General features: G+C 44.3%; 1 protein-coding gene across 1 annotated transcript in view; it reads left to right on the top strand.

The window, feature by feature from the left end:
- Positions 1-4,267: 4,267 nt before the first annotated feature.
- Positions 4,268-24,589, top strand: part of LOC124624995 (dipeptidyl peptidase 1-like) — a 65,844-nt gene continuing 45,522 nt past the window's right edge. The window contains exons 1-2 of the mRNA XM_047149143.1: positions 4,268-4,342; positions 14,434-14,613. Coding sequence (XP_047005099.1) covers positions 14,451-14,613 — 163 coding nt within the window. The 5' untranslated portion in view covers positions 4,268-4,342; positions 14,434-14,450. The remainder of the gene's footprint in view (positions 4,343-14,433; positions 14,614-24,589) is intronic.

Below are 24,589 nucleotides of genomic sequence, written 5' to 3'. Positions count from 1 at the left end.
TTTTAGTGACTGCTACCCCAACCCGCATATCATTCAGTGACACTCTCACCCCTGATGCGCGATAACACGAAACGAGCTGCCCTTCTTTGCATTTTTTCGATGTCCTCCGTCAATCCTACCTGGTAAGGATCCCACACCGCGCAGCAATATTCCAGCAGAGGACGGACAAGTGTAATATAGGCTGTCTCTTTAGTGGGTTTGTCGCATCTTCTAAGTGTTCTACCAACAAAGCGCAGTCTTTGTTTCGCCTTTCGCACAACGTTATCTATGTGGTCTTTCCAATTTAAGTTGCTCGTAATTGTAATTCCTACGGATTTAGTAGAATTGACAACCCCTAGATTTGTGCGATTTATCGGATTTCTTTTAGTACCCATGTGGATGACCTCCCACATTTCTTTGGTTAGTGCCAATTGCCTCTTTTCTTACCATACAGAAATTCTCTCTAGATCATTTTGTAGTTGGAATTGATCGTCTGATGATTTTACTCGACGGTAAATTACAGCGTCATCTGCAAACAATCTAAGGGAGCTGCAGATTATCACCTAGATCATTTATGTAAATCAGGAACAGCAGAAGGCCTATGACATTACCTTGCGGAACGCCAGATATCACTTCTGTTCTACTCGATGATTTACCGTCTATCACTTCGAACTGCGACCTCTCTGAGAGGAAATCACGAATCCAGTCACACAACTGAGACGATACTCCATATGCATGCATTTTGATTAATACTTGCTTGTGAGGAACGGTATCAAAAGCCTTCTGGAAATCTAGGAATATGGAATAGATCTGAGATCCCTTGTCGACAGCACTCATTACTTCATGGGAAGCTGTGTTGCACAAGATCGATATTTTCTGAATCCGTGTTGGTTATGTATCAATAAGTCATTTTCTTCAAGGTGATTTGTAATGTTCGAGTACAGTATATGCTCCAAAATCCTAACGAAAATTGAGGTCAGTGAGATGGGTCTGTAATTCAATGGGTTATTCCTATTGCCTTTCTTGAATATTGGTGTGACCTGTGCTACTTTCCAGCCTTTAGAAACAACCTTTCGTCAAGTGAGCGGTTGTATATGATTGCTAATTCTTTCACCTCGTCATCGGAGCTGAATCGCTTTCCGGCCAAATGTTCTTTTAACCTAGGGAACAGTTGGTAGTCACTGGGCGCCAAGTCAGGACTATAGGGTGGGTGATTATGTTCCACTGAAACTGTTGCAGGAGAGCAACGGTTTGCCGAGCGATGTGTGGGTGCGCGTTGTCATGGAGAATGTGTACGCCCTTGCTCAGCATTCCTCTTCTCCGGTTCTGAATCGCCCGTTTGAGTTTTTTCAGAGTCTCACAGTACCTGTCAGCGTTAATTGTGGTCCCAGCGATTCAGCTCTGAAGACGAGGTGAAATAAGAGGTTCATAAATTTCTAAACAGCATGGCGGCGAGCTGGTATGACATGGGCATACAAAAACTGCCACAGCGTCTACAAAAATGCATCGACAGAAATGGTGATTGTGTCGAAAAACAGCTAAATGATCAAGCTGTAAACTGAAACTGATGTAAACCATTGTAGAAAGCCGGCCGGGGTAGCCGAGTGGTTCTAGGCGCTACAGTCTGGAACCGTGCGACCGCTACGGTCGCAGGTTCGAATCCTGCCTCGGGCATGGATGTGTGTGATGTCCTTAAGTTAGTTAGGTTTAATTAGTTCTAAGTTCTAGGGGACTGATGACCTCAGAAGTTAAGTCCCATAGTGCTCAGAACCATTTGAACCATTTTGAATCATTGTAGAAATAAACAGGTCTATGTACTTATAAAAAAAGAGGAGATCTTACTTTTGGGATTACCCTCGTACAATGTATTAATAAACGTGCAAGTCATTAGCATTCCAATCCAACCCAACAGAGTAGGAAGGGTCTTCGTTCTGCATACAGTGAGGTGACAGAAGTCACGGGATACGTCCTAACGTCATATCGGGCTTGCTTTTGCCCGGTGTAGTGCAGCAGTTCGACGTGGCATGGATTCAAAAAGTCGTTAGAACTCCCACGCAGAAATATTGACCCATACTGCCTCTGTAGCCATCCACCATCGCGAAAATGTTGCCGATGTAGGACTCGATTATATCCCATAAGTGTTCGATGGGATTCATCTCGGGCTATCTACGTGGCCAAATCATATGCTCGAATCGTCCAGAAAGTTCTTCAAAACACTCGCGAACAACTGTGGCCGGGTTACGTAGCACATTGTAATACACAATAATTCCATTGTTGTTTGGAACATGAAGTCCGTGAATTGCTGCAAACGATCTCAAAGCAGCCGAACACAACCATTTTCAGTCAATTGTCGGATTAGTTGGACCACAGGATCTAGTGTAAACACAGCTCACTCCATTCTGGATCCACCACCAGCTTGCACAGTGCCTTGTTGACAACTTGGGTCCACGGCTTCGAGGGGTCTGCGCCACAGTCGAATCCTACCATCAGCTCTTACCAACTGAAACAGGGACTCATTTGACGAGGGCGCGGTTTTCCAGACGACTGGGGTCCAACCGATATTGTCAGGAGAGCCGCTGCAGGCGATGTCGTGCTGTTAGCAAAGGCACTCGTGTCAGTCGTTTGCTTCCATACTACAGCCCATAAACGCCAAAATTTCGACGAACTGTCCTAACGGATACGCTCGTCGAACGTCCCTCATTGATTTCTGTGGTTATTTGACCCGGTGTTGCTTGTATGTTAGCTTTGACAACATTACGAAACGCCGCTGCTCTAGGACGTTAAGTGATCCGTGGTGATAGACGTGATAGGTAAAGCCTGAAATTTAGTATTCTCGGCAAGCTCTTGACAGTATGGATCGCTGAATATTGAATTCCCTAACGATTTCCGAAACGAAATTTCCCATGCGTCTAGCTGCAACTACCGCACTACGGTCAAAATCTGTTAATTCCCGTCGTGCGGCCATAATCACACCGGAAACCTTTTCACCTGAATTACTTAAGTCTAGATGACAGCTCCGCCAATGCACTGCCCTTTTACACCTTGTGTATGCGTTACTGCCGCCACCTACACATGTGCATATCGCTATCCTATGACTTTTCTCACCTCAATGTACAAGAGAAGATTACACACCGAGCTTTTCATTCATTCTCGCGTTTGAACGGAGTTCGTTTCTGAGGAGATCGCGATGTCCGTCCAGTGAGAAGTAGAGAGGCCCTTACGCATCCTCCTGATAGTTCTCCATGTAACTTCCACAGTTTTGGAGCCGTGAAGAAAGACATCTGTGGCTGTCGATTTGGTTCGGACGGAGAAGTGGTAGCTTGGGTACAGACCTGTTTCCGCAGGCAACCGCAAACATTTTTCCATGAAGGTATTGAACGCTTTGTTTCGCAGTGGGATATATGTATTAATAGTTATGGCGATTACTTTTGAAATAATAGACGAATTACTTATTTATTATGGCTCGTTTCGTTCGACTGATTCTTATACCAAAGTACTTGGAAAATATCCATGAATAACCTCTGAGATTGTGTCGACAGAGTTCGGGTTCACCATGTATAATGCGAGCGATGAGTGCGCGATTTGTCAATTTCTGCCTTATGTCATGACCAAACATTCTGTGCAATAGTTATCTTTAGTTGTCAGAGTTTGGCTTCCTCCAAGCTAGCGTTTATCGTGAATATTACTAATGACTGTCTAATAAGCCGAAAAATGGTTAGTAATAAACAAATGTTAGTGCAACAAGGCGCAGTTTATTTACTTTTCACCCTTTAAATTTGAAATTTATTCTGCCAAGTAACGGCGAATCCATTATGACACGAAAAATGTTTTGACCAAATATGAAGTCAAGGTATCCAAATGAAATAATAAGTTTTTTGTGTATTTGCAGAGAAAACAATATCAGGTTGGGAGGCCATTACTAGTAAACTGTACTGTGATAATAATCGCATTATCAGTTAGAGAAAAGTGGAAGAGGAAGAAGAAGACGAAGAAATAAATACAAATGCGTGTACTGTGTCGAGTATTTTTAGGGCTCTGGGAAGATAAAAATCTCAAGAAAAATTATTATTTAAATTAGATTGCCTGAAGTAAATAGCTTTGCCTGTTCACTCTTTGCCCAACGTGGAATAGTTTCTGAGTCAACCTAAACGGTGCGCGTTTACTCGCGTTTCATTGATAACGCTAAGTGCACCACATCATCAGGGTACGGCAAGTAAGTAGTCCCTCGATATAGAACAAAGTGAAAACAATATCTGATATTACTCTATCTGGACGATAGCCATCAACATGTCAACCGATGTTATCAGTCTGTGGGTATAAAGCCAGCCTTACAGAGCTGGCCATCATCGACGTCAGGCACGAGGTAAGTGTACCAGGAGGCTTTCATTTCTGTTATTTTCCAAGACTGACAGCCTATGTTGATCCCCGATATGTGTGTTGCTTTCCTGCGACAAGCGTTGCTGTTATTACATGTAGAATCAGTGATTAAAAAGTGTGTTGACTATCATAGAGTGAAGCCCTCCCGGTTAGCCGAGCGGTCTAACGCACGGCTTTCCGGAGCGGGAAGGACCGCCTGGTCCCCAGCACGAATCCGCCCGGCGGACTTGTGTCGAGGTCCAGTGAGCCGGCCAGTCTGTGGATGGTTTTTAGGCGGTTTTCCATCTGCCTCGGCGAATGCGGGCTGGTTCCCCTTATTCCGCCTCAGCTACACTATGTCGGCGATTGCTGCGCAAACAAGTTCTCCACGTACGCGTACACCACCATTACTCTACCACGCAAACATAGGGGTTACACTCGTCTGGTGTGAGACGTTCCCTGGGGGGTCCACCGAGGGCCGAACCGCACAATAACCCTGGGTTCGGTGTGGGGCGATGGAGGGGTGAAGTGGACTGCGGTAGTCGTCGTGGGGTTGTGGACCACTGCGGCTGCGGCGGGGACGGAGCCTCTCCGTCGTTTGTAGGTCGCCGGTTAACATACAACAAACATCATAGAGTGATCCTACAGGAGCTTGAAAGTCTACAGGTCCCTTAATATGCCCAAAAATTAAAAAACTGTGTCTACTATTTGTGTCATTCAATCAGGATTACACCAGGACTTGCTGTACCATTATGGGAACCGGAGATAGGTGTCACGTCCTCCAGTGCACAACTTCAAATTCTTTTTATCGGACTGTTTACGATACAATGAACATAATGTGGACTACCGTTCGTCAAACATAACTTAAATCATACTAGTACAATGAGATGGCGAAGGTAAAAACCGAAGTTTCAACAATGTGTTACTAGTGAAGATGAATTTCGAAAATGATAGCGTTTAATAACAGTCATTGAAATGAATCAATCATTTCGTTTTATAGTTATTTTACGGCAATATTTTCATGTCAGTTCCAAGACGTCTTGGCAGATTAATGATTTGAATCGGAACATGGGGCAGGCTCGGTTGATTTGCAATCTGACGTCAAGTTTCGATGAAACATTAATCAATAATAAAAAATATTACAGAGTTTTGGATTGTAGACAATGAAAATACTGCCAAATCAATTCCTATGTCAGCAGGCCTATGCAGCAATTTTCAATTACTGTCTGGCTCGGTAAACGGGTAAGACAGATTACTAAAACTTAGGGTCAATTAGTCCTAGGTGCCTTTCTGTTACTTGTCGCATCTTTCACGTATGGAAATAATTTATATACGTCTTGCAGCGCTGTTTGGAAACCACTCTCCATCTCTTTATAACTGGTGGTGTAAGACACTTCAAAGGAAGAAAAGAACGTACCAAATCCAATAGGACTACGCCAGTAGATAACTGCGGTGTTCAAACCCACCTTATGTCGAGGACAGAATTACCTTCTTTCAATTATTCCTTTCGCAACGAGGAAAATTTAAAGTATATAAGTAGAGATCAGCATTCGTCCCTGATTGTTTCATGTAAGACGTGTTTTGACAATTACACTGCTATATCTGAATCGATGAAATTAAAATGCGGGTGAGGGAAACTAAGCTTTGAGGTTTGTGGATGAATAATTCTGTTAGAGACGACGAAGGACTCGGAAGACCAGTTGAACGGAATAGACAGTGCCTTCATAAAAGTTTATAAGATGAACCTCAACAAAAGTAAAACAAGGGTAACGAAATGTCTAATGGAGTGTAGTACATTTAAAAAACAGCTTTGCGAAACTAGCAGAAGCTGCTGCAATGTGTATTTATTTATCGACAGACGGTTTTAGTCAAGTGACCATCCTCAGGGCAAGGATACCTTTACATCAGCTTAACAGAATGTTATTTGGCGTCAAGTACATAATTATTATTTGTTGCAGCATTCGTCACTTATGCGTGCGTACATTGTCTTTTACACTTTTCTATTAACTACTGAGTGCCGTCCTGTAAATACATTGAAGTTGTGCAGCAGTGTTTACAGGGAATGTTTTGAATGTAGTAGAGTTAAATTAGCCGATGCTGAGGACATTACATTAGGAAATGAGACACGAAAAGTAATTAATGAATTTTGTTATTTGAGCGGTAAAATAACTTATGATGGCCGAAATAGAAAAGAGATAAAATTTTGACTGCCAATAATCAGAAAGGCATTCCTGAAAAAGAGAAATTCGTTAAATTCGAAAATAAATTCAAATATTAGGAAGTCTTTTCTAACGGTACTCGTCTAGAGCGTAGCCTTGTACTCAAGTGGAACGTCTACGATAAACAGCTCAGGCAAAAGCATAACCTTTTATCTTCTTGTAGCAGAACAATGCTAAAGATTAGATGGATACGCCAGATTACTATCGAGCAGTTGAAGAGTGTATCGATTTGGGGAGAAAAGAAATTGTGGGGATCTGAATCTTCCAGCCGTCTAAATTTCCAGTTGTTATTTTATTGAGCAACCAGTTTCGGTGATATATTACTTCATCTTCACGCCCCATGACCGACGTTTAGGAAGATTCTCACCTCTTGTCCAGTCAAAACAGGCGCCAGCATTCACTGACTGGTATCCGTCGGTTTTTGACACAGCTATCCATTCAATCATTACTTGCCGACTGTGATAATCGAAGGGATCGTTGTGTCACAAACTGACATATACCAGACAGTGAATGCTGGTTCCTATTTGGCTGGACCAGAGATGAGAATCTTCCTTCACGTCGGTCAGGGGGCTTAAAGATGGCACAATATACCGCCGAAACCGGTTGCTGAGTAATATAATAACTGGAAATTTAGACGTCTGAAAGGTGTTTTGTTTCGACATTCTGTACTAGACAGCTTAGGTCCTGCAACCATCTCTGTAAAGGTGGCCACACAGAGACTTGTGGGGATATGGTGACAGGAAAGATCATGAGGCATGAAGGAATCATGAATTTAGTAACGGAAGGATGCGTCGGGGTACAAGTTTTGGAGGGAGACGGAGCTTTTACCACAGTAAGTAGGTTCAAATCAATGTAGGTTGCAGCAGTTACTCGTAGATGAAGAGGTTTGCACAGGTTAGACTAGCGTGACAGCTGCCTCAAACGAGTCTTCGGACTGAAGCCTACGAAAACAACAATAAGAGCAGTGACCAGCTGGTAAGGATTGGTGTGCGTATCACACTGAAACTTTCAATCCGTGGCTGACTGTGTATTGGAAAAGAACCTTGCTGACACAAATGCGCCTAATTTTCTATAGCGTAGTTTTAGATGGTAAATATTATCTTTACGTAACCGAAACGACATAGGTTTCACACTGTCATAATCGTTCAGATTTTGTACTTACCAAATCGTATTTTTAACGAGGACAACATTTCGCTAACTACTTCTACCAGTTATTTAGGTAAAGCCAGCCTGCGTTTCCTTGTACGGGCCCTGTCAAACACTCATTATACAGCTATTATTAATGGTTGTAAAACATTAAGTGAATCTCAAAAGAATGATCACATCTCACATTGAGGAAGTGCAAACCTTTGTAAAACAAAAATTACACCTATAAATTGAAATAAATGAATTTCACGGTGGTGGAGCGTTGAGAAGAAACAATTGATAACACATGCATATTAAAGGTGTTTCAAAGTCTGTGAATCGAACGTCTAAGGGAGATAGTTGATGTCATGGGAAATAAGTTTTGTTAGAGGCAAAGATGTGCTGGCGCTTCCCAACGATGTTAGGTGTCCTTTAGTATTCGCCGGCCTGGAGACGAGATTTCACTGAACTAGCAAGGTCTACCAACCTAGTGCGCAACATACTATTTATCGCAGTAAACTGACAGTGATTTTCTACAAGAAAACCATCAGAACCTTTCAGAAGCGATTCAAGAACTTTAATTTTGCGCGACCTACTGCCTTTCACAAGGATCAGATGACCGAATGGTAGGCAACACACACTGCATATGAACGCTGCAGAGTGCCTACACCCTGCTGCCTATCAGGGTACAAACCAGACTTAAACGACGTCTAGTGTCGCTGAAGAGTGTCAGCGAACAGTTTGTCTCTAACATAAGCTGTTCTCTATAATGTGATCTGTCACCCTGAGACGTTTGTTGCAAGGACTTCGAAATACCCTGTATACAAAACAAGCCACATTATCGTCTGTGGCGGAGCGCATTTCAGATCCTCCTGTCATTTCTTCCCTTCCCTGTTCTTATCGCGAACTATGCGTGGGTAGGACGACAGCCAGTAAGCCATCAAATTAACTCTGATTTATTTGACTTTGCCGTCTTAGTCATTTTGTGGGACGTATGTGGAATTATGTCCTCCGGTGTCGGAATTTTAACAATAAACGCCGGCCGGAGTGGCAGAGCATTCTAGGCGCTTCAGCCTAGAAACGCGGTACCGTTGCGGTCGCAGGTTCTAATCCTGCCTCGGGCATGGATGTGTGCGATGTCCTTAGGTTAGTTAGGTTTAAGGAGTTCTAAGTTCTAGGGGACTGATGACCTCAGAAGTTAAGTCCCATAGTGCTCAGAGCCATTTGAACCATTTAACAATAAACCTTTGCATGATGAAGAACGCTTCTGCTGTGGAGACACTGGCACTGTTTGTCTCCGTAGCGCTCTCGTGTTAACGAAATGAATCTGTGACAAAACATCCCATTCTACGTTAAATCTGTGTCACTTGTTATCCTGAATGAAAAATGTCCTAGGCTGACGGGAAAGACTCAATAATGGTCGAAGGAGTTCTTTGTGAAACACTTCTTTCTTGGATCTACATCTACATCTACATGGGTACTCTGTAAATCACATTTTAGTGCCTGGCAGAGGGTTCATCGAACCACCTTCACAATATTCTATTATTCCAATCTCGTATAGCGCGCGGCAAGAACGAACAGCTATATCTTTCCGTACGAGCTCTGATTTCCCTTATTTTATCGTGGTGATCGTTTCTCCCTATGTAGGTCGGTATCAACAAAATTTTTTCGCATTCGGAAGAGAAAGTTGTTGATTGGAATTTCGTGAGAAGCTTCCGTCGCAACGAAAAACACCTTTCTTTTAATGATGTCCAGCCCAAATGCTCCATCATTTCAGTGACACTCTCTCACATATTTCGCCATAATACAAAACGTGCTGCCCTTCTTTGAGCTTTTTCGATGTACTCCGTCAGTTCTATCTGGTAAGGATCCCACACCGCGCAGCAATAATCTAAAAGAGGACGGACAAGGGTAGTAGATCTGTTACATTTTTAAGTGTCCTGCCAATAAAACAGTCTTTGGTTAGTTTTCCCCTCAACATTTTCTATGTGTTCCTTCCAATTTAAGTTGTTCGTAATTGTAATACCTAGATATTTAGTTGAATTTACGGCTTTTTGATTAGACTGATTTATCGTGTAACCGAAGTTTAACGAATTCCTTTTAGCACTCATGTTGATGAGCCCACACTTTTCGTTATTATTTAGGGTCAACTGCAAATTTTCACACCATTCAGATATCTTTTCTAAATCATTTTGCAGTTTGTTATGATCTTCTGATGACTTTACTAGTCGATAAACGACAGCTTCATCTGCAAACAACCTAAGACGGCTGCTCAGATTGTCTCCCAAATCGTCTACTCCGAAAGGAATCTAATTGGTATACAGTCTGGACCAGAAGACTTGCTTTTATTAAGTGATTTAAGTTGCTTCACTATTCCGAGGATATTTACTTCTACGTTACTCATGTTGGCAGCTGTTCTCGAGTTGAATTCTGGTATATTTACTGCGTCTTCTTTTGTGAAGGCATTTCGGAAGGCTGTGTTTAGCAACTCTGCTTTGGCAGCACTGTCTTCGATAGTATCTCCATTGCTATCGCGCAGAGAAGGCATTGATTGTTTCTTGCCGCTAACATACTTCACATACGACCAGAATCTCTTTGGATTTTCTGCCAGGTTTCGAGACAAATTTTCGTTGTAGAAACTATTATAAGCATCTCGCATTGAAGTTCGCGTTAAATTTCGAGCTTTTGTAAAGGATCGCCAATCTTGGGGATTGTGCGTCTGTCAATTTGGCATGTTTGTTTCGTTGTTTCTGCAAAAGTGTTCTAACTCGTTTTGTGAACCAAGGAGGATCAGCTCCGTCGTTTGTTAATTTATTTGTTATAAATCTCTCAACTGCTGCCTATACTATTTCTTTCACTTCAAGCCTCGTCTGGTCTACTCTTCTATTATTAATTTGGAATGAGTGGAGATTGTCTCTCAGAAAGCGTCAAATGAATTTTTATCTGCTTTTTTGAATAGATAAATTGCACTTCGTTAATATTCCTTCTATGAGTCTGATCCCGGCATTTGATTTTAGTACAATTAACTTTATATAGTTATTCTACTTGGGTTGATTTGGGCGGTCATTCGTAGGTATTTTACAGTTTTCAATGTTTGCAGTGATATATCACTAGAAATATTTTCGAACATAAAAGAATCTTACGTTGCAAGTCAACTGTATCTCCATTCAAAAAGAGTGTTTCCTCTGCAGGATATCCTGCATTTTGTTGCAGTTTTCTGTCATCACGACTTCTCTGTATAGAACAGCACGATCCACGAATAAACATTTTGTACGTATAGTCAACAGTAACGGTCCTGTAACACTCCTTTGCTGTACTCCCCAAGTTAGTTTTACATCCGAGAATTAAGCTCCAATGAGAACGACATGTTGAGTTCTATCTGAAACGAAGTTCTGAATCCATTTGATCTCGTATTTTGTTCACTCGACATCGATTCTGAATTGTGTCGAAGCGTTGCGGAAAAAAAGGAATACAACATACTGGACACCAGGGCCCTCTGGATCTCCTAATTGGAATGTGAGCTGTGCGGTACCTGCACACTGCAGTTCTGTCAGGTATGCTTGACTCACGTCAGTCTGGGCTAATAGTTCGGTTCTCTAGTTGTCTGCGTGGGCACAGAGGACAGTCCTCAACAATTTTTAAGCTGTATATATCTCCAGATGATAGGAACATCCACACAATATGTTCCTAAGTGAGGTTGGTAGTGGTCCATGACAGGTTGTAACACTTTTTTTTGGGTCATCAGTCCTCGGACTGGTTTGATGCAGCCAGCCATGAATTCCTCTCCTGCTAAACTCTTCATCCCATAGTAGCACTTACAACCTACGTCCTCTATTATTTGCTGGATGTATTCCTGTCTTCCTCTACAGTTTTTGCTTTCTACAGCTCCCTCTAGTACTATGGAAGTCATCCCTCATGTCTTAACAGATGTCCCATCATACTGTCCCTTCTCCTCGTCAGTGTTTTCGACATATTCGTTTCCTCTCCGATTCTGCACAGAACCTCCTCATTCCTTTCCATATCAGTCCACCTAATGCTTCGATTCTCTTCCTTTCTGGTTGTCCCACAGTCCATGTTTCACTACCATACAAAGCTGTAGTCCAGACGTACGTTCTCCGAAATTTTTCCTCAGATTAAGACCGATATTAGTAGACTACTCTTGGTCAGGAATGCCCTTTTTGCCGTTGCTAGTCTGCTTTGGATGTCCTCCTTGCTCCATCCGTCACTCGTTATTTTACTGCCTAGGTCGCACCTAGCAGTATCTTGTCTGCCTAGGTATCTACTGTCAGTTGCAAGGTGAGGTGAAGAAGTTGGCTTGACCATCCAAGCCGTAAATGTTCCCTACTTTTAAAATAAGAAGTCATGCATTGCATAGAGTGAGCACGGCGGATGGTAACAATTGTTACTGAAACGAATTAGTTGTTTCGTTTTTCAGTTATTTTACTGTAATACCTCCATGTCAGCTCAAGTAGGTCCTGGCCGATTAAAGATTTGAAACGGAACGTGAGGCAGGCTTGGTGGACATGTAACGTGTCGTTAAGTTTCGATGGAACTTACATCAATTACAAAAATCATACAGGCTGCGGCATTGTATGTGACACGTGGCACTTCCCGATCTCTCCCAATATCACTATTGTACTGGCTGAAAATCGTGACTGTATTTCTGTGCCTGACTGTGGGGTAGGACTGCGATAAAAATTTTCGATCGTGATGGCTATCGAAATTCAGCGTCAGATCTGTATAATATCTTGGTTGCTGTCAATGTGCAAGTCACTGTGACTTCGTTAGCGACAGTAATTTTACAATGCTATCGATGTGCCCATGACAAATGCTGCGGGGGGGACCATTTGTCATCGGAGTCGATCTCGTGGTTAACGGTTGGAATCTCATCATGAAGAACTGTCCTGTAAGGGATGTCGAACTCAGCTGTCATTTCTCGTGATATTCTGATTGTGGAACCGACTGCACGGAATGTAATAGTGCCGCAGGCCCGGACACTATTGTATGCAGGGTGGCAATCTGAGAATGCTGTGTAGGACGTTGACGTTGGGTGCATGTTACCAGCTGCTCGACGTCGAAGAATCAGGAATTCTTCGAATAACGACAGAGTTCTTTATTTAAAAAGATGGTCGTAAAGTATCTGAAGACGATGACTCGTCACTGGGCATGGTGCCCATGGAGCGGTGGATGCCTTAGCAATGATCAGATTGCGTGCTCTGCCTGCACCAGTCGAGGACGCAAGGGCAGCAGAACGGAGGTTCAACAAAGCAGCGGTGGCATACGCGCCTTGCTGCCGTCTGGCTTGCAGATACGGGTCTCACGAGTAATATGGGCCACATAACGAACTTGTGATGTCACATTGGTTGGCTCAAATGGCTCTGAGCACTATGCGACTTAACTTCCGAGGTCATCAGTCGCCTAGAACTTAGAACTAATTAAACCTAACTAACCTAAGGACATCACACACATCCATGCCCGAGGCAGGATTCGAACCTGCGACCGTAGCGGTCGCTCGGTTCCAGACTGCAGCGCCCAGAACCGCACGGCCAATTCGGCCGGCTCACATGGGTTGTCTTGCTCAACATACATCATGGATGATCGGCTCCGTTCAGGATCCACAAGTTATCAATATGTCAATGAGACTGTACCCATGAAAGTCCTTAACGCTGTCCTGTGTTATCACGCATTTGTATGTTTTTAAACGCGCATTTACGAATTGCTAATCTGATCTGAAATAGTAACTGCCTCCCCACCAGCGACTCCGCCAGAACTCTTATAACCTGTGTTATGCCTCAGGGTCTGTATATATCCCTGAGTAGGCATACGTGTAGCACAGCCCTGCAGTACCTGTAGTGGGCTAGGCGCGTGGTTCGTGTGCTGATACTGAACCTATGCCACATGTAGACGTCCAAAAGCCTGCTGAGGTCATCCTTAAGGTGGACCCCTTCTTGATCGCTGCTTCTCAAGCCCCGGTAGCAGCAGGTCTAGCACTGACCAGTAGGCCAGTAGTTGGTAGATGATGTGGCTCGACTTAGATAAAGCTGAGTGATCCATATGGGACGGTTGTCTGTCTTGGAGTAGGCAGTGCAGATAACAGTCGGAGACGAGATACTGCTAGGTGCGAGCGACCAGTACTAGTACTCAGTTGGTCTGATTTTTATGACATTTATTGATTCTATTTTGATCACGTAGTCAACCAAGGGGAAGCAGTGCTGGTCCCTGGCTTGGGCTAATTCGAGCCACCACTGCGGTGGCCAGGCCCTTGCTCTTTGAAATAGCAACAAAATTCCAGCCTTGGCAGAATGATCTTGTAGCTAGCCTGCCTTGCCATAGGTTTTGAAGTCTGGCTGTAGAGGTATTGGAACAGCAGGAACAACAGCAACACAATTTTCAGTGCACGTGTTGTGCTGATCCTCAATACCACACTAATGCTTATTGACGAAATTACAATCACGTGTGTTTATCAGACAAGTTTAGAAACTAGTCTGAAGATTTATTACTAGGAATGACTCTGAATGTTACCTTGGTTGGAGCGTCACTGTTCCGGTATGGACCGCTAATCCGGGTTTAGACTGATTTACAGCTCATACACTGACATTTGACAGACATTCTTCTTGCACTTCTTACGCGAATAGATCCGAAAGAGACCATAATGTGTAGTATATAGGAAATCTGAAAGGAGAGAGGTGGGTATAACTAGATCCGCTTAATACTTTGTTGATGTATAGTATCTCATATTTAATTTTGGCTGCAGGAGTTGAGACAGCAGCCATGTTTACATCCCCGTGCGTGTCGGTGGTGGTGGCAGCCCTGCTGTTGGTGGGCGTTACAGCAGACACTCCAGCGAGTTGCCTGTACAGTGACGTGCAGGGCAGCTGGACTTTCTACGAAGGCGAGAGGAATCTCGACAATACCGCCACCTGCGACTCGTTTGGTAAGTATCTGAACAGAAAGTTTCTAGCAAAACGATGTTATCGATTTGTTCTTGTCCTGTAAATAAATTCACAATTAACTGCTGTAAATATAGTCAGCATCTATAACAAATATTAACATACCATGTAACAAGAAATGGCAAATTAGTTGTAGTAATAGTACACACACCAAAAAAAGTTTTGTATCACCCTAGTTCCCGGGACTCCTGAAGATAGACGTTGACTGTGGATATCCTATCACAGACACAGTCCCTTTGACTGTTCAGAGATGTCACTAAACCCGCCCAAAGATGTAAACAACCATACATGAGCAGCGCCTATTAGGCGGAGTGGTCCGACAGCCAATCAGTTCCAATCATTCCACCAGGAAGGAGGTACACGGCTCGTGTTGTCTGTAGTTCAACCATGCCTAGACGGTCAATACCGCGGTTCGATCGCGTCCGTATGTTACTTTGTGCCAGGAAGGGCTCCCAACAATCAAATTATCCAGGCGTCTCGGAGTGAACCAAATCGATTTTGTTCAGACATGGAGGAGATACAGAGAGACAGGAACTGTCGATGACGTGCCTCGCTCAGGCCGCCCAAGGGCTACTACTGCAGTGGATGACCGCTACCTGCGGATTGTGGTTAAGAGGAACCCTGACAGCAACGTCACCATGTTGAATAATGCTTTTCCTGCAACCACAGGACGTCGTGTTACGACTTACGCTATGCGCAATAGGCTGCATGATGCGCAACTTCACTCCCAACTTCCATGGCGAGGTCAATCTTTGCAACCACGACACCATGTAGCGAGGTAGAGATGGGCCCAACAACATGCCGAATGGACCGCTCAGGATTGACATCACGTTCTCTTCACCGATGAGTGTCGAATATGCCTTCAACCAGACAATCGTCGGAGACGTGTTTGGAAGCAACCCGGTCAGGCTGAACGCCTTAGACACACTGTCCAGCGTGGAAGTTCCCTGCTGTTTTGGGGTGGTATTATGCAGGACCAACTCACGCCTCTGGTGGTCATGGAAGGCACTGCAACGGCTGCACGATACGTGAATGCCATCCTCCGACCGATAGTGCGTCCATATCGGCAGCATATTGGCGAGGCATTCGTCTTCATGGACGGCAATTCACGCCCCATCGTGCACATTTTGTGAATGACTTCATTTAGGATAACGACATCGCTCGACTAGAGTGGCCAGTATGTTCTCCAGACATGAACCCTATCGAAAATGCCTGGGATAAATTGTAAAGGGCTGTTTATGGACGAAGTGACCCACCAGCCACTCTGAGGTATCTACGCCGAATCGCCGCTGAGGAGTGGGACAATCTGGACTGATCTGATGAACTTGTGGATAGTATGCCACGACGAATACAGACACGAACCAATGCAAGAGGACGTGCTACTTGGTATTAGAGGTACCGTTATGTACAGCAATCTGGACCACCACTTCTGAAGGTCTCGCTGTGTGGTGGTACAACATGCAATGCGTGGTTTTCATGAGCAGAAATGATGTTTATGTTGATCTCTATTCCAGTTTTCTGTACAGGTTCCGGAATTCTCGGAACCGAGGTGATGCAAAACTTTATTTGATCTGTGTATATTTAATACGAGCGCTTTATTTCTATGTGGGTTGAGATATATCCCATCAAAACTTCTCGCCGAAACTGCTAGTTGCTACGCTTCTGGGCTTGCATCCGAGGTAAAGGTACTGGTATAGAAACTAGACTGCAGTTAGAGTTGAGAGAGACGAAAAAGGTTACGAAGTAGTCAAAAAGGGAGTGAGAGATGGACATAGCCTGTCCCCAGTGTTATCAAATAAGTACAATGAGCAGGAAGTAAATGAAACCAAGGAGAAATTCGGAAAATGAATTTACATTCAGGAAGGAAAGATACAAACTTCCATGTTTTCCAACGAAATTGTGATATATGTCAAAGGTGGCATAGGACTTGGAAGAGCAGTGGAACGGAATGGTTAGTGTCTTGAAAAGAGATTCTTAGTTGACAAAAGTAAAACAAGGGTAATAGAACGCAATCGAATTAAGATAATGCTGAATGATTCGGACTAGGAAATGAGACATGGGAAGTACTAGTCGAGTTTAGTTGTTTGTACAGCAAAGTAAGTGGAGATGCCCAAAGTACAGAGTGTATAACATGCAGACTGACAACATAAGAAAAGCTTTCATTAATATCGAATGACCTACCGCGGAAAACTCAGGGGAAGGAAAACCCAAGGTGTACCAAAGGTCAGCGAAGGCGAGATAAGGGACAAAAGAAGAAGAACGGGAGACACATGAAGAAAGGGAGGCATGTTGCTCCATCTAGGGAGCAGCAACAAGAACCCAAAATCAGAATACAATGAGGGGACATACAGCCCCATCCCCCTCCACTTACCAGAGGTACCCAACTCAGAAATTTCCTAGGACAGACTGCCAACACGGCAGGGCAAGAGAAGCACAGATAGACATACGACGAGGAAGTCAAACAGACCACATGAGAGGGGGGGGGGGGGGGAGGGGGAAGAGCAGGTAGGGTTAGGGGCAGGGTGGGCCACCAAGCCGAGACAGCTGCTGCCCAGTCTGGGCAGAGGAGGCAACGCAATGCTGTGTCAACCCCTCAGTGTGCCGATAAGGTTAAGTGGCCATCCCCTAAAGGGAGTGGTAAAAGCCCCCTTTATGAAAACTCCCTCAATGGGCCGATAAGGTTAATTTCCCTTCCTTAAAAGGAGTGGTAAAAGCCCCCTTTATGAACAAAATGCAAAACTAAGTCTGCTGCAGAAGCATCGTCTCCTAATACCAGGGGTAGCGAGTGAGGGAGGTTGAGAGTCCACCGCAGGGCTGCCAGGCTGGCACAGTCCAGCAAAATGTGAACCACTGTAAAATGAGAACCACAACAACAGTGGACTGGGTCCTCATGGCAAAGGAGATGACCATGAATCTGCCAAGTATGGCCAATGCGGAGCAGGCAAAGGATGGTAGAGTCCTTGCAAGCGCCCTGCATGGAGGATCTTGTAGATTTGTCGTCTCCTTTATTGCATGTAGTTTATTTGGTGAAGTCAAAGTGAGCTATTCCGTATTCCAGTACCCTAAAGTTTGAATACTGATTTGAAGAGTCGGCTTACTGGTAGCCAGTTTGGCCAGGCTATCAATCTCCAGTATCAATTCCCCAGTATCCCGACGTGGTCAAGAATCTGACGAAGGTCACTGAGCGTCCACATTGTTCAAGGGCATACAGGGAATCCTGGATAGCAATGACCAAGGGATGGCGAGGGTTACACTGGTCAAGAGCTTGCAGACTGCACAAGGAGTCGCTAGAGATGAGAAAGGACTCATTGGTGAAGGAACTGACCACGGAAGTCCACGATCTGGTTTCGAGTTCGAGTCCGACATAAGGTTGTAATCTGTCAGCGAGTTTTATAACAGTTTACTCTCTGCTATTGAACAAATATTCTCTGCGAAAACAACTCCGTCTGAACATCAATTGATCCATTTCTTCCTGGTTTGGTAGTCCATCGATGGACACATAGCCGTGGATATTTGAAAGTAGGAGACCAGTACGGCTAGACTGAAGATAAGGGAAGGAAAGAAGTTTAACGTTTAACTTTCTGTCGATGACCAGGACTTTTGAGACGGAGCACATGCTCTGGTTGGACAAGCGGGTTGAAGGTAATCGATCGTGTCTCCAAAGAAACAATCCCGGAATTTGCTTTAAACGATTTAGGGACTACAGAAAAACTAAATCAGGACGGCCTAGACGGGTATTTGGACCATCGTCCTATCGACTGCACGTTTCAGATATGAGGTGCACCATGTTTTTTTTAAATTGTGAGTCAATAGTCTTCTGACTGCTCTGGTGCTACCCGCCACGAATTCCTCTGCTGTGCCAAACTTTTCGGCCCCGTTGTAGCACTTGCAATCTCTGTCCTCTATTACTGGCTGGATGAATTCCAATCTCTGTCTTCCTCTGCAGTTTTTACCCTCTGCAGCTCCCTGTAGGTCCATGGAAGTTAATCCCTGTTAACATACTCTATCGTCCTGTTCCTTCATCTAGTCACTGTTTTCTACACATTCCGTTCCTGCCGATTCTGCGGAGAACCTTCTTATTTCTTACCTCCTCAATCTAACTATTTTTTAACATTCTTGAGTAGCATCACATCTCAAATGCTTCGATTAATTTCTGTTCCGGTTTTTCCACAGTCCATATTTCACCAGCATACCATGATGTGCTCTAAAAGTGCATTCTAAGAAATCTCAGCGTTGCTGCCTCTGGATCACGGGGTCCCGGGTTTGATTTCCGGTCGGCTTGGGGATTTTCTCTGCCCGGGGACATCAATCAGTCAGGAAATCTCTTTCTCAGATTAATATCTATGTTTGATATCAGTGGATTTCCCTTGGCCAGGAACGCCCTTTTTTCCAGTGTTAGTCTGCGTCTGATGTCCTTCTTGCTCCGTCTATCGTAGGTTATTTTGCTTTCTAGGTGGCAAAATTCCTTAATTTCGTGTATTTCCTGATCACGAATTCTGATGTTAAGCTTCTCGGTATTCTCATTTCTTCTACTTCTCATCATTTTCTCCTTTCTTCTATTTACTTTCAATCCATATTCTATACTCATTACACTGTTAATTCCATTCAATATATGCCGTAATGCTTCTTGACTTTCACTTAGGATAGTAATGTCATCAGCGAAATTTATTACCGATATCTTTTGACCTTGAATTTTAATCCCTATCTTGAAACTTTCTTTTATTTCCGTCATTGCATCTTCGATGTGTACATTGTACAGTAGGGGCGAAAAACTTCCTCCCTGTCTTAACCCTTTTGGATTCGAGCAGTTCCTCCTTGGTTTTCCACTGCTATTCAAATGGTTCAAATGGCTCTGAGCACTATGGGACTTAACTTCTGAGGTGATCAGTCCCCTAGAACTAAGAACTTCTTAAACCTAACTAACCTAAGGACATCAAACATATCCCTGCCCGAGGCAGGATTCGAACCTGCGACCGTAGCGGTCCACTCTTATTGTTTCCTCTTGGTTCGTGTACATGTTGCATATTACCCATCATTCCCTGCAGCTTACTCCAACTTTTCCGAGAATTGCGAACGTCTAGCACCACTTTACACTGTCGAACGCGTTTTCAAGGTCGAGAAATCCTATGAAAGTCCGTGTTGCTACAAACAAGCCTGACATAATCGACGGCGTCAGTGTACAGAGATTAGTGACCATGATGTCGTCATAGCAGCTTTGGTTAGTAAATTTGACAGGTCAATCAAGAAGGCTACGAGAGTATTTTTGCTGGAAAGAGCAGCTAGACAGTTGCTAGCATCCCACTTACGCAATGAACTGACATCATTTAGTTCCAATACGATGGACGTAGAGGAACTAGAGGCAAAAATTTAACGAAGTGCAAATCATACTGTGCCGAGTAAGTGGATTAAGGACGAAAAACACCCACCTTGGTTTAACAGCGAAATTCGAAAAATACTGTCGCACTCGCGGTTCAAAAGAGAACGCGCAAATGACAACAGGCTAAAGTTAATAGAAATTCTTGCCTTTGTAAAAAGATCGATGGGCGAAGCTTACAACAACTACCTCGTCATACTTTAGCAACAGATCTTGCCGAGAACCCGAGAAAATTCTGGTCCTACGTAAAATCGCTACATGGGTCTAAGGCTTCCATCCAATCACCCGTTGACCAGTCTGTTGTGGCAGAAGGAGATAGCAAAGACGAAGTTCTCAATTTCGCAAATTGAGAAGTCGTTAACGCGGGAGAATGGTACAATCATACCGTCGTTTGTCCATCGCGGTGGTGGTGGTGGGTAGTGTTTAACGTCCCGTCGACAACGAGGTCATTAGAGACGGAGCTCATGCTCGGGTTAGGGAAGGATTGGGAAGGAAATCGGCCGTGCCCTTTCAAACGAACCATCCCGGCATTTGCCTGAAGCGATTTAGGGAAATCACGGAAAACCTAAATCAGGATGGCTGGAGACGGGATTGAACCGTCGTCCTCCCGAATGCGAGTCCAGTGTGCTAACCACTGCGCCACCTCGCTCGGTTTGTCCATCGCACAGACTCCACTATGGAGGACATAGTAATAAGCATCTCTGGAGGAGAGAAACAACAGAGTTTTATGCGGAACAGTTGCCAGGTCTTGATGGAATCCCAGTTTGGTGTTACGTAGAGTACTCTACAGAATAGGTCCGTTACTTAGCTTGCATATATCGTGAATCTCTCGGCCAACGCAAAGCCCCATGCGACTGGAAAAAAGCGCAGACGACTCCTCTGTACGAGAAGGGTAAAAGAATGGACCCTCAAAATTATAGACCAGTATCTTCAAGACCGGTTTTCTGCAAAATCCTTGAACATATTTTCAGTCGAATATCATAAATTTCCTTGTCCACAAATGAGCACGGTTTTAGAAAGCATCGATCGTGGGAAACTCAGCTTGCCTTTTTCTCACGAGATCATGCGAACCATGTATGAAGGCAACAGTGGGATTCCATATTCCTAGATATCCGTAAAGCATTAGGCACGGTGCCACACTGCCGACAGTTACCGAAGGTACAAGCGTCGGGCTAGGTTCCCAGGTATGTGAAATACTCGAAGTCTTCTTAAGTAACAGAACCCAGTGTGCTGTCTTCGACGACGAGTGTTCATCATATACAAGGGAATCGACAGGAGTGCTCAGGGGAAGATATTTTCTGTATGTATAAATGACCTGGCAGACAGGGTAAGTAGCAGCGTGCGGTAGTATGCTGATGATGCTGTGGTATATGGGAAGGTGTCGTCGTTGAGTGACTGTAGGAGGATACAAGACGACTTAGACAAAATTTCCTGTTGGTGTGATGAATGGCAGCTAGCTATAAATGAAGAAACATGCAGATTAACGCAGATTAGTGGGAAAAACAGACCCGTGATCTTCGGCTACAGCATTGGCAGTGTGCTGTTTTACACAGTCACGTCGATTAAATACATAGGCGTAACGTTACAAAACAAGATGAAATGGAATGAGCTCGCAAGGATTGTAGCAGGGAAGAAGAATGGTCGACTTTGGTTTATTGGGAGAATTTTGGGGAAGTATGGTTCATCTGTTGACTGGAGTACTCTCTTTCAAATTCTGAAGGTGGCAGGGGTAAAATGCAGGGAACGAAAGGCTATTTACAATTTATACAGAAACCAGATGGCATTTATAAGAGTCGAGGGGCATGAAAGGGAAGCAGTGGTTGGGAAGGGAGTGAGACAGGGTTGTAGCCTATCCCCGATGTTATTCAATCTGTATATTGAGCAAGCAGTGAAGGAAACAAAGGAAAAATTCGGAGTAGGAATTAAAATCCATGGAGAAGAAATAAAAACTTTGAGATTCGCCGATGACATTGTAATTCTGTCAGAGACAGTTAAAGGACCTGGAAGAGCAGTTGAACGGAGTGGACAGTGTCTTGAAAGGAGGATATAAGATGAACATCAACAAGAGCAAAACGAGGATAATGGAATGTAGTCGAATTAAATCGGGTAATGCTACGGGTATTAGATTAGGAAATGAGACGTTTAATGTAGTAAATGAGTTTTGCTAATTGGCAAGCAAAATAACTGATGATGGTCGAAGTAGAGACGATATAAAATGTAGACTGGCAATAGCAAGGAAAGCGTTTCTGAAGAAGAGAAATTTGTCAACGTCGAGTATAGATTTAAGTGTCAGGAAGTCGTTTCTGAAAGTATTTGTATGGAGTGTAACCTTGTATGCAAGTGCAACGTGGACGATAAATAGTTCAGACAAAAAGAGAATAGAAGTTTTCGAAATGTGGTGTTACATAAGAATGCTGAAGATTAGATGGGTAGATCACATAACTAATGAGGAGGTATTGAATAGAATTGGAGAGAAGAGGAGTTTGTGGCACACCTTGACTAGAAGAAGGGATCGGTTGGTAGGGCATATTCTGAGGCATCAAGAGCTCACCAACTTAGTACTGGAGGGAAGCGTGGAGGGTAAAAATCGTAGAGGGAGACCAAGAGATGACTACGCTAAACAGATTCAGAAGGATGTAGGTTGCAGTAGGTACTGGGAGATGAAGAGGCTTGCACAGGATAGAGTAGCATGCAGAGCTGCATCAGACGAGTCTCTGGACTGAAGACCACAACAACAACATGGTTCATCTGAAAACGCATATAGGACGCTAGAGCGACCCATTGTCGAGTAGTACTCGAGTGTTTAGTTTAAAAGAAGACATTGAAGTAATTCAAGACGGGCTGCTAGATTTGTTACCGATAGGTTCTAACAACACTCAAGTATTATAGAGATGCCTCAGGAACTCAAATGGGAACCACTGGAGGGAAGGCGACGATCTTTTCAAGGATTACTATTCAGAAAATTTGGAGAACCGATATTTGACGCTCACTACAGAACTATTCTACTGCCACCAACGTGCATTTCGCGTAAGCAACATGAAGATAAGATTTCAGAGATTAGGGCTCTTATGGAGGCACATACAGGGTGGTCCATTGATCGTGACTGGGCCAAATATCTCACAAAATAAGCATCAAACGAAAAAACTACAAAGAAAGAAACTTGTCTAGCTTGAAGGGGGAAACCAGATGGCGCTATGGTTGTCCCGCTAGATGGCGCTGCCATAGGTCAAACGGACATCAACAGCGTTTTTTAAATAGGAACCCCCGTTTTTTATTACATATTCGTGTAGTACGTAAAGAAATATGAATGTTTTAGTTGGACCACTTTTTTCGCTTTGTGATAAATGGCGCTGTACTAGTCACAAACAAACAATTTTAGACCTACAGTTGGTACTAGGTAGGTTTTTTAAATTAAAATACAGTACGTCGGTACGTTTGAACTTACCTCCACCCTCACCTACCTTGGCCTCAGCATTGACCGTCACCTCACCTGGATCCCTCATCTCCGCTCCATCCAATCCAAAGCCCACAACCGCCTCCGACTCCTCAAACTCCTCTCTGGCCGGACATGGGGGTTGCACCCCTCTACCATCCTCCACACCTACAAATCCTTAATCCGTCCCATCCCATGTTATGCCAGTCCTGCCTGGATATCTGCCCCCCCCCCCCCAAATTCTATAAGTCCCTCCAGATCCTTGAGCATCATGCACTCCGCCTCGCCTTCCGTATTCGCCTCCCGTCCCCCACGCGGATCCTCTATGATCTCATTCCTTTCCCCCATCTGCTCCTATTCCTCGAACGTATCCGCATCCTCTACACCTCCCGCCGTCTTGAACCCCCTCACCCCCTGGTTGCTCCTCTCCTCTCTGATCCCCGCCCCCTGCCATGTCTTCACCATTGTGTCCCCCCTACCCTCCATCTCTACACCCTACATCTCCTTTCCCAAGGTGGCTTCCATCAACTCCCCCTCCCGGATGATGCCCTCTCCCCCTCTATTTATCCCTCATATCAACTCTGATCCTCACTCCCCCTCCTTTCCTCTGTCCTTTTCCCGGGCTCCCTCTCCCCCCCTTCCATCCTCTTTCTTCCACACCTCCCCTCTTTTTGCCCCGTTCTCTCACCTGAGTCCTTTTACATTTCCCTCCTCTGCCTCCTCTCATTCCATCTCGCGTCTGCCCTTCTCCCCCTTTATTAGTCCTCTCCCTCCTTGGTCCCCCCCCCCCCCATTTCGTTTTTTCCTCTCCTCCCTCCTTGTTTTTCCCCCTACTCCTGGTCCCCCCCCCCCATCTGCCTTGGATCGGGAGTGCCATCTTTCTGCCGCCTTTTTCGTGCAGTGTTTTACAGTGCGTTTTTCCAGTGCATGCTCCGTGTTGTGTCTTTTGGGAAGTGTAGCGAACAGCCATCATACTGTCGCTGGGTGTGCTTTTTTTTGCGAACAGAAACCAGACTGTCGCCATGTTTTTTAATTGTGTGTCTACTATGTTACTTGTCTTATTCCAGTGTATTTTATCAACATTGCCATCCCCTTTTGCTTTCTGTTTTAACTTTCTGCATTTTTACGCCATTTTCCACTTTAAATCACCATT

Source organism: Schistocerca americana, chromosome 1 (assembly GCF_021461395.2).
Source record: "Schistocerca americana isolate TAMUIC-IGC-003095 chromosome 1, iqSchAmer2.1, whole genome shotgun sequence".
Lineage (NCBI taxonomy): Eukaryota > Metazoa > Arthropoda > Insecta > Orthoptera > Acrididae > Schistocerca > Schistocerca americana.
This window is presented reverse-complemented; position numbering and strand designations above follow the sequence as displayed.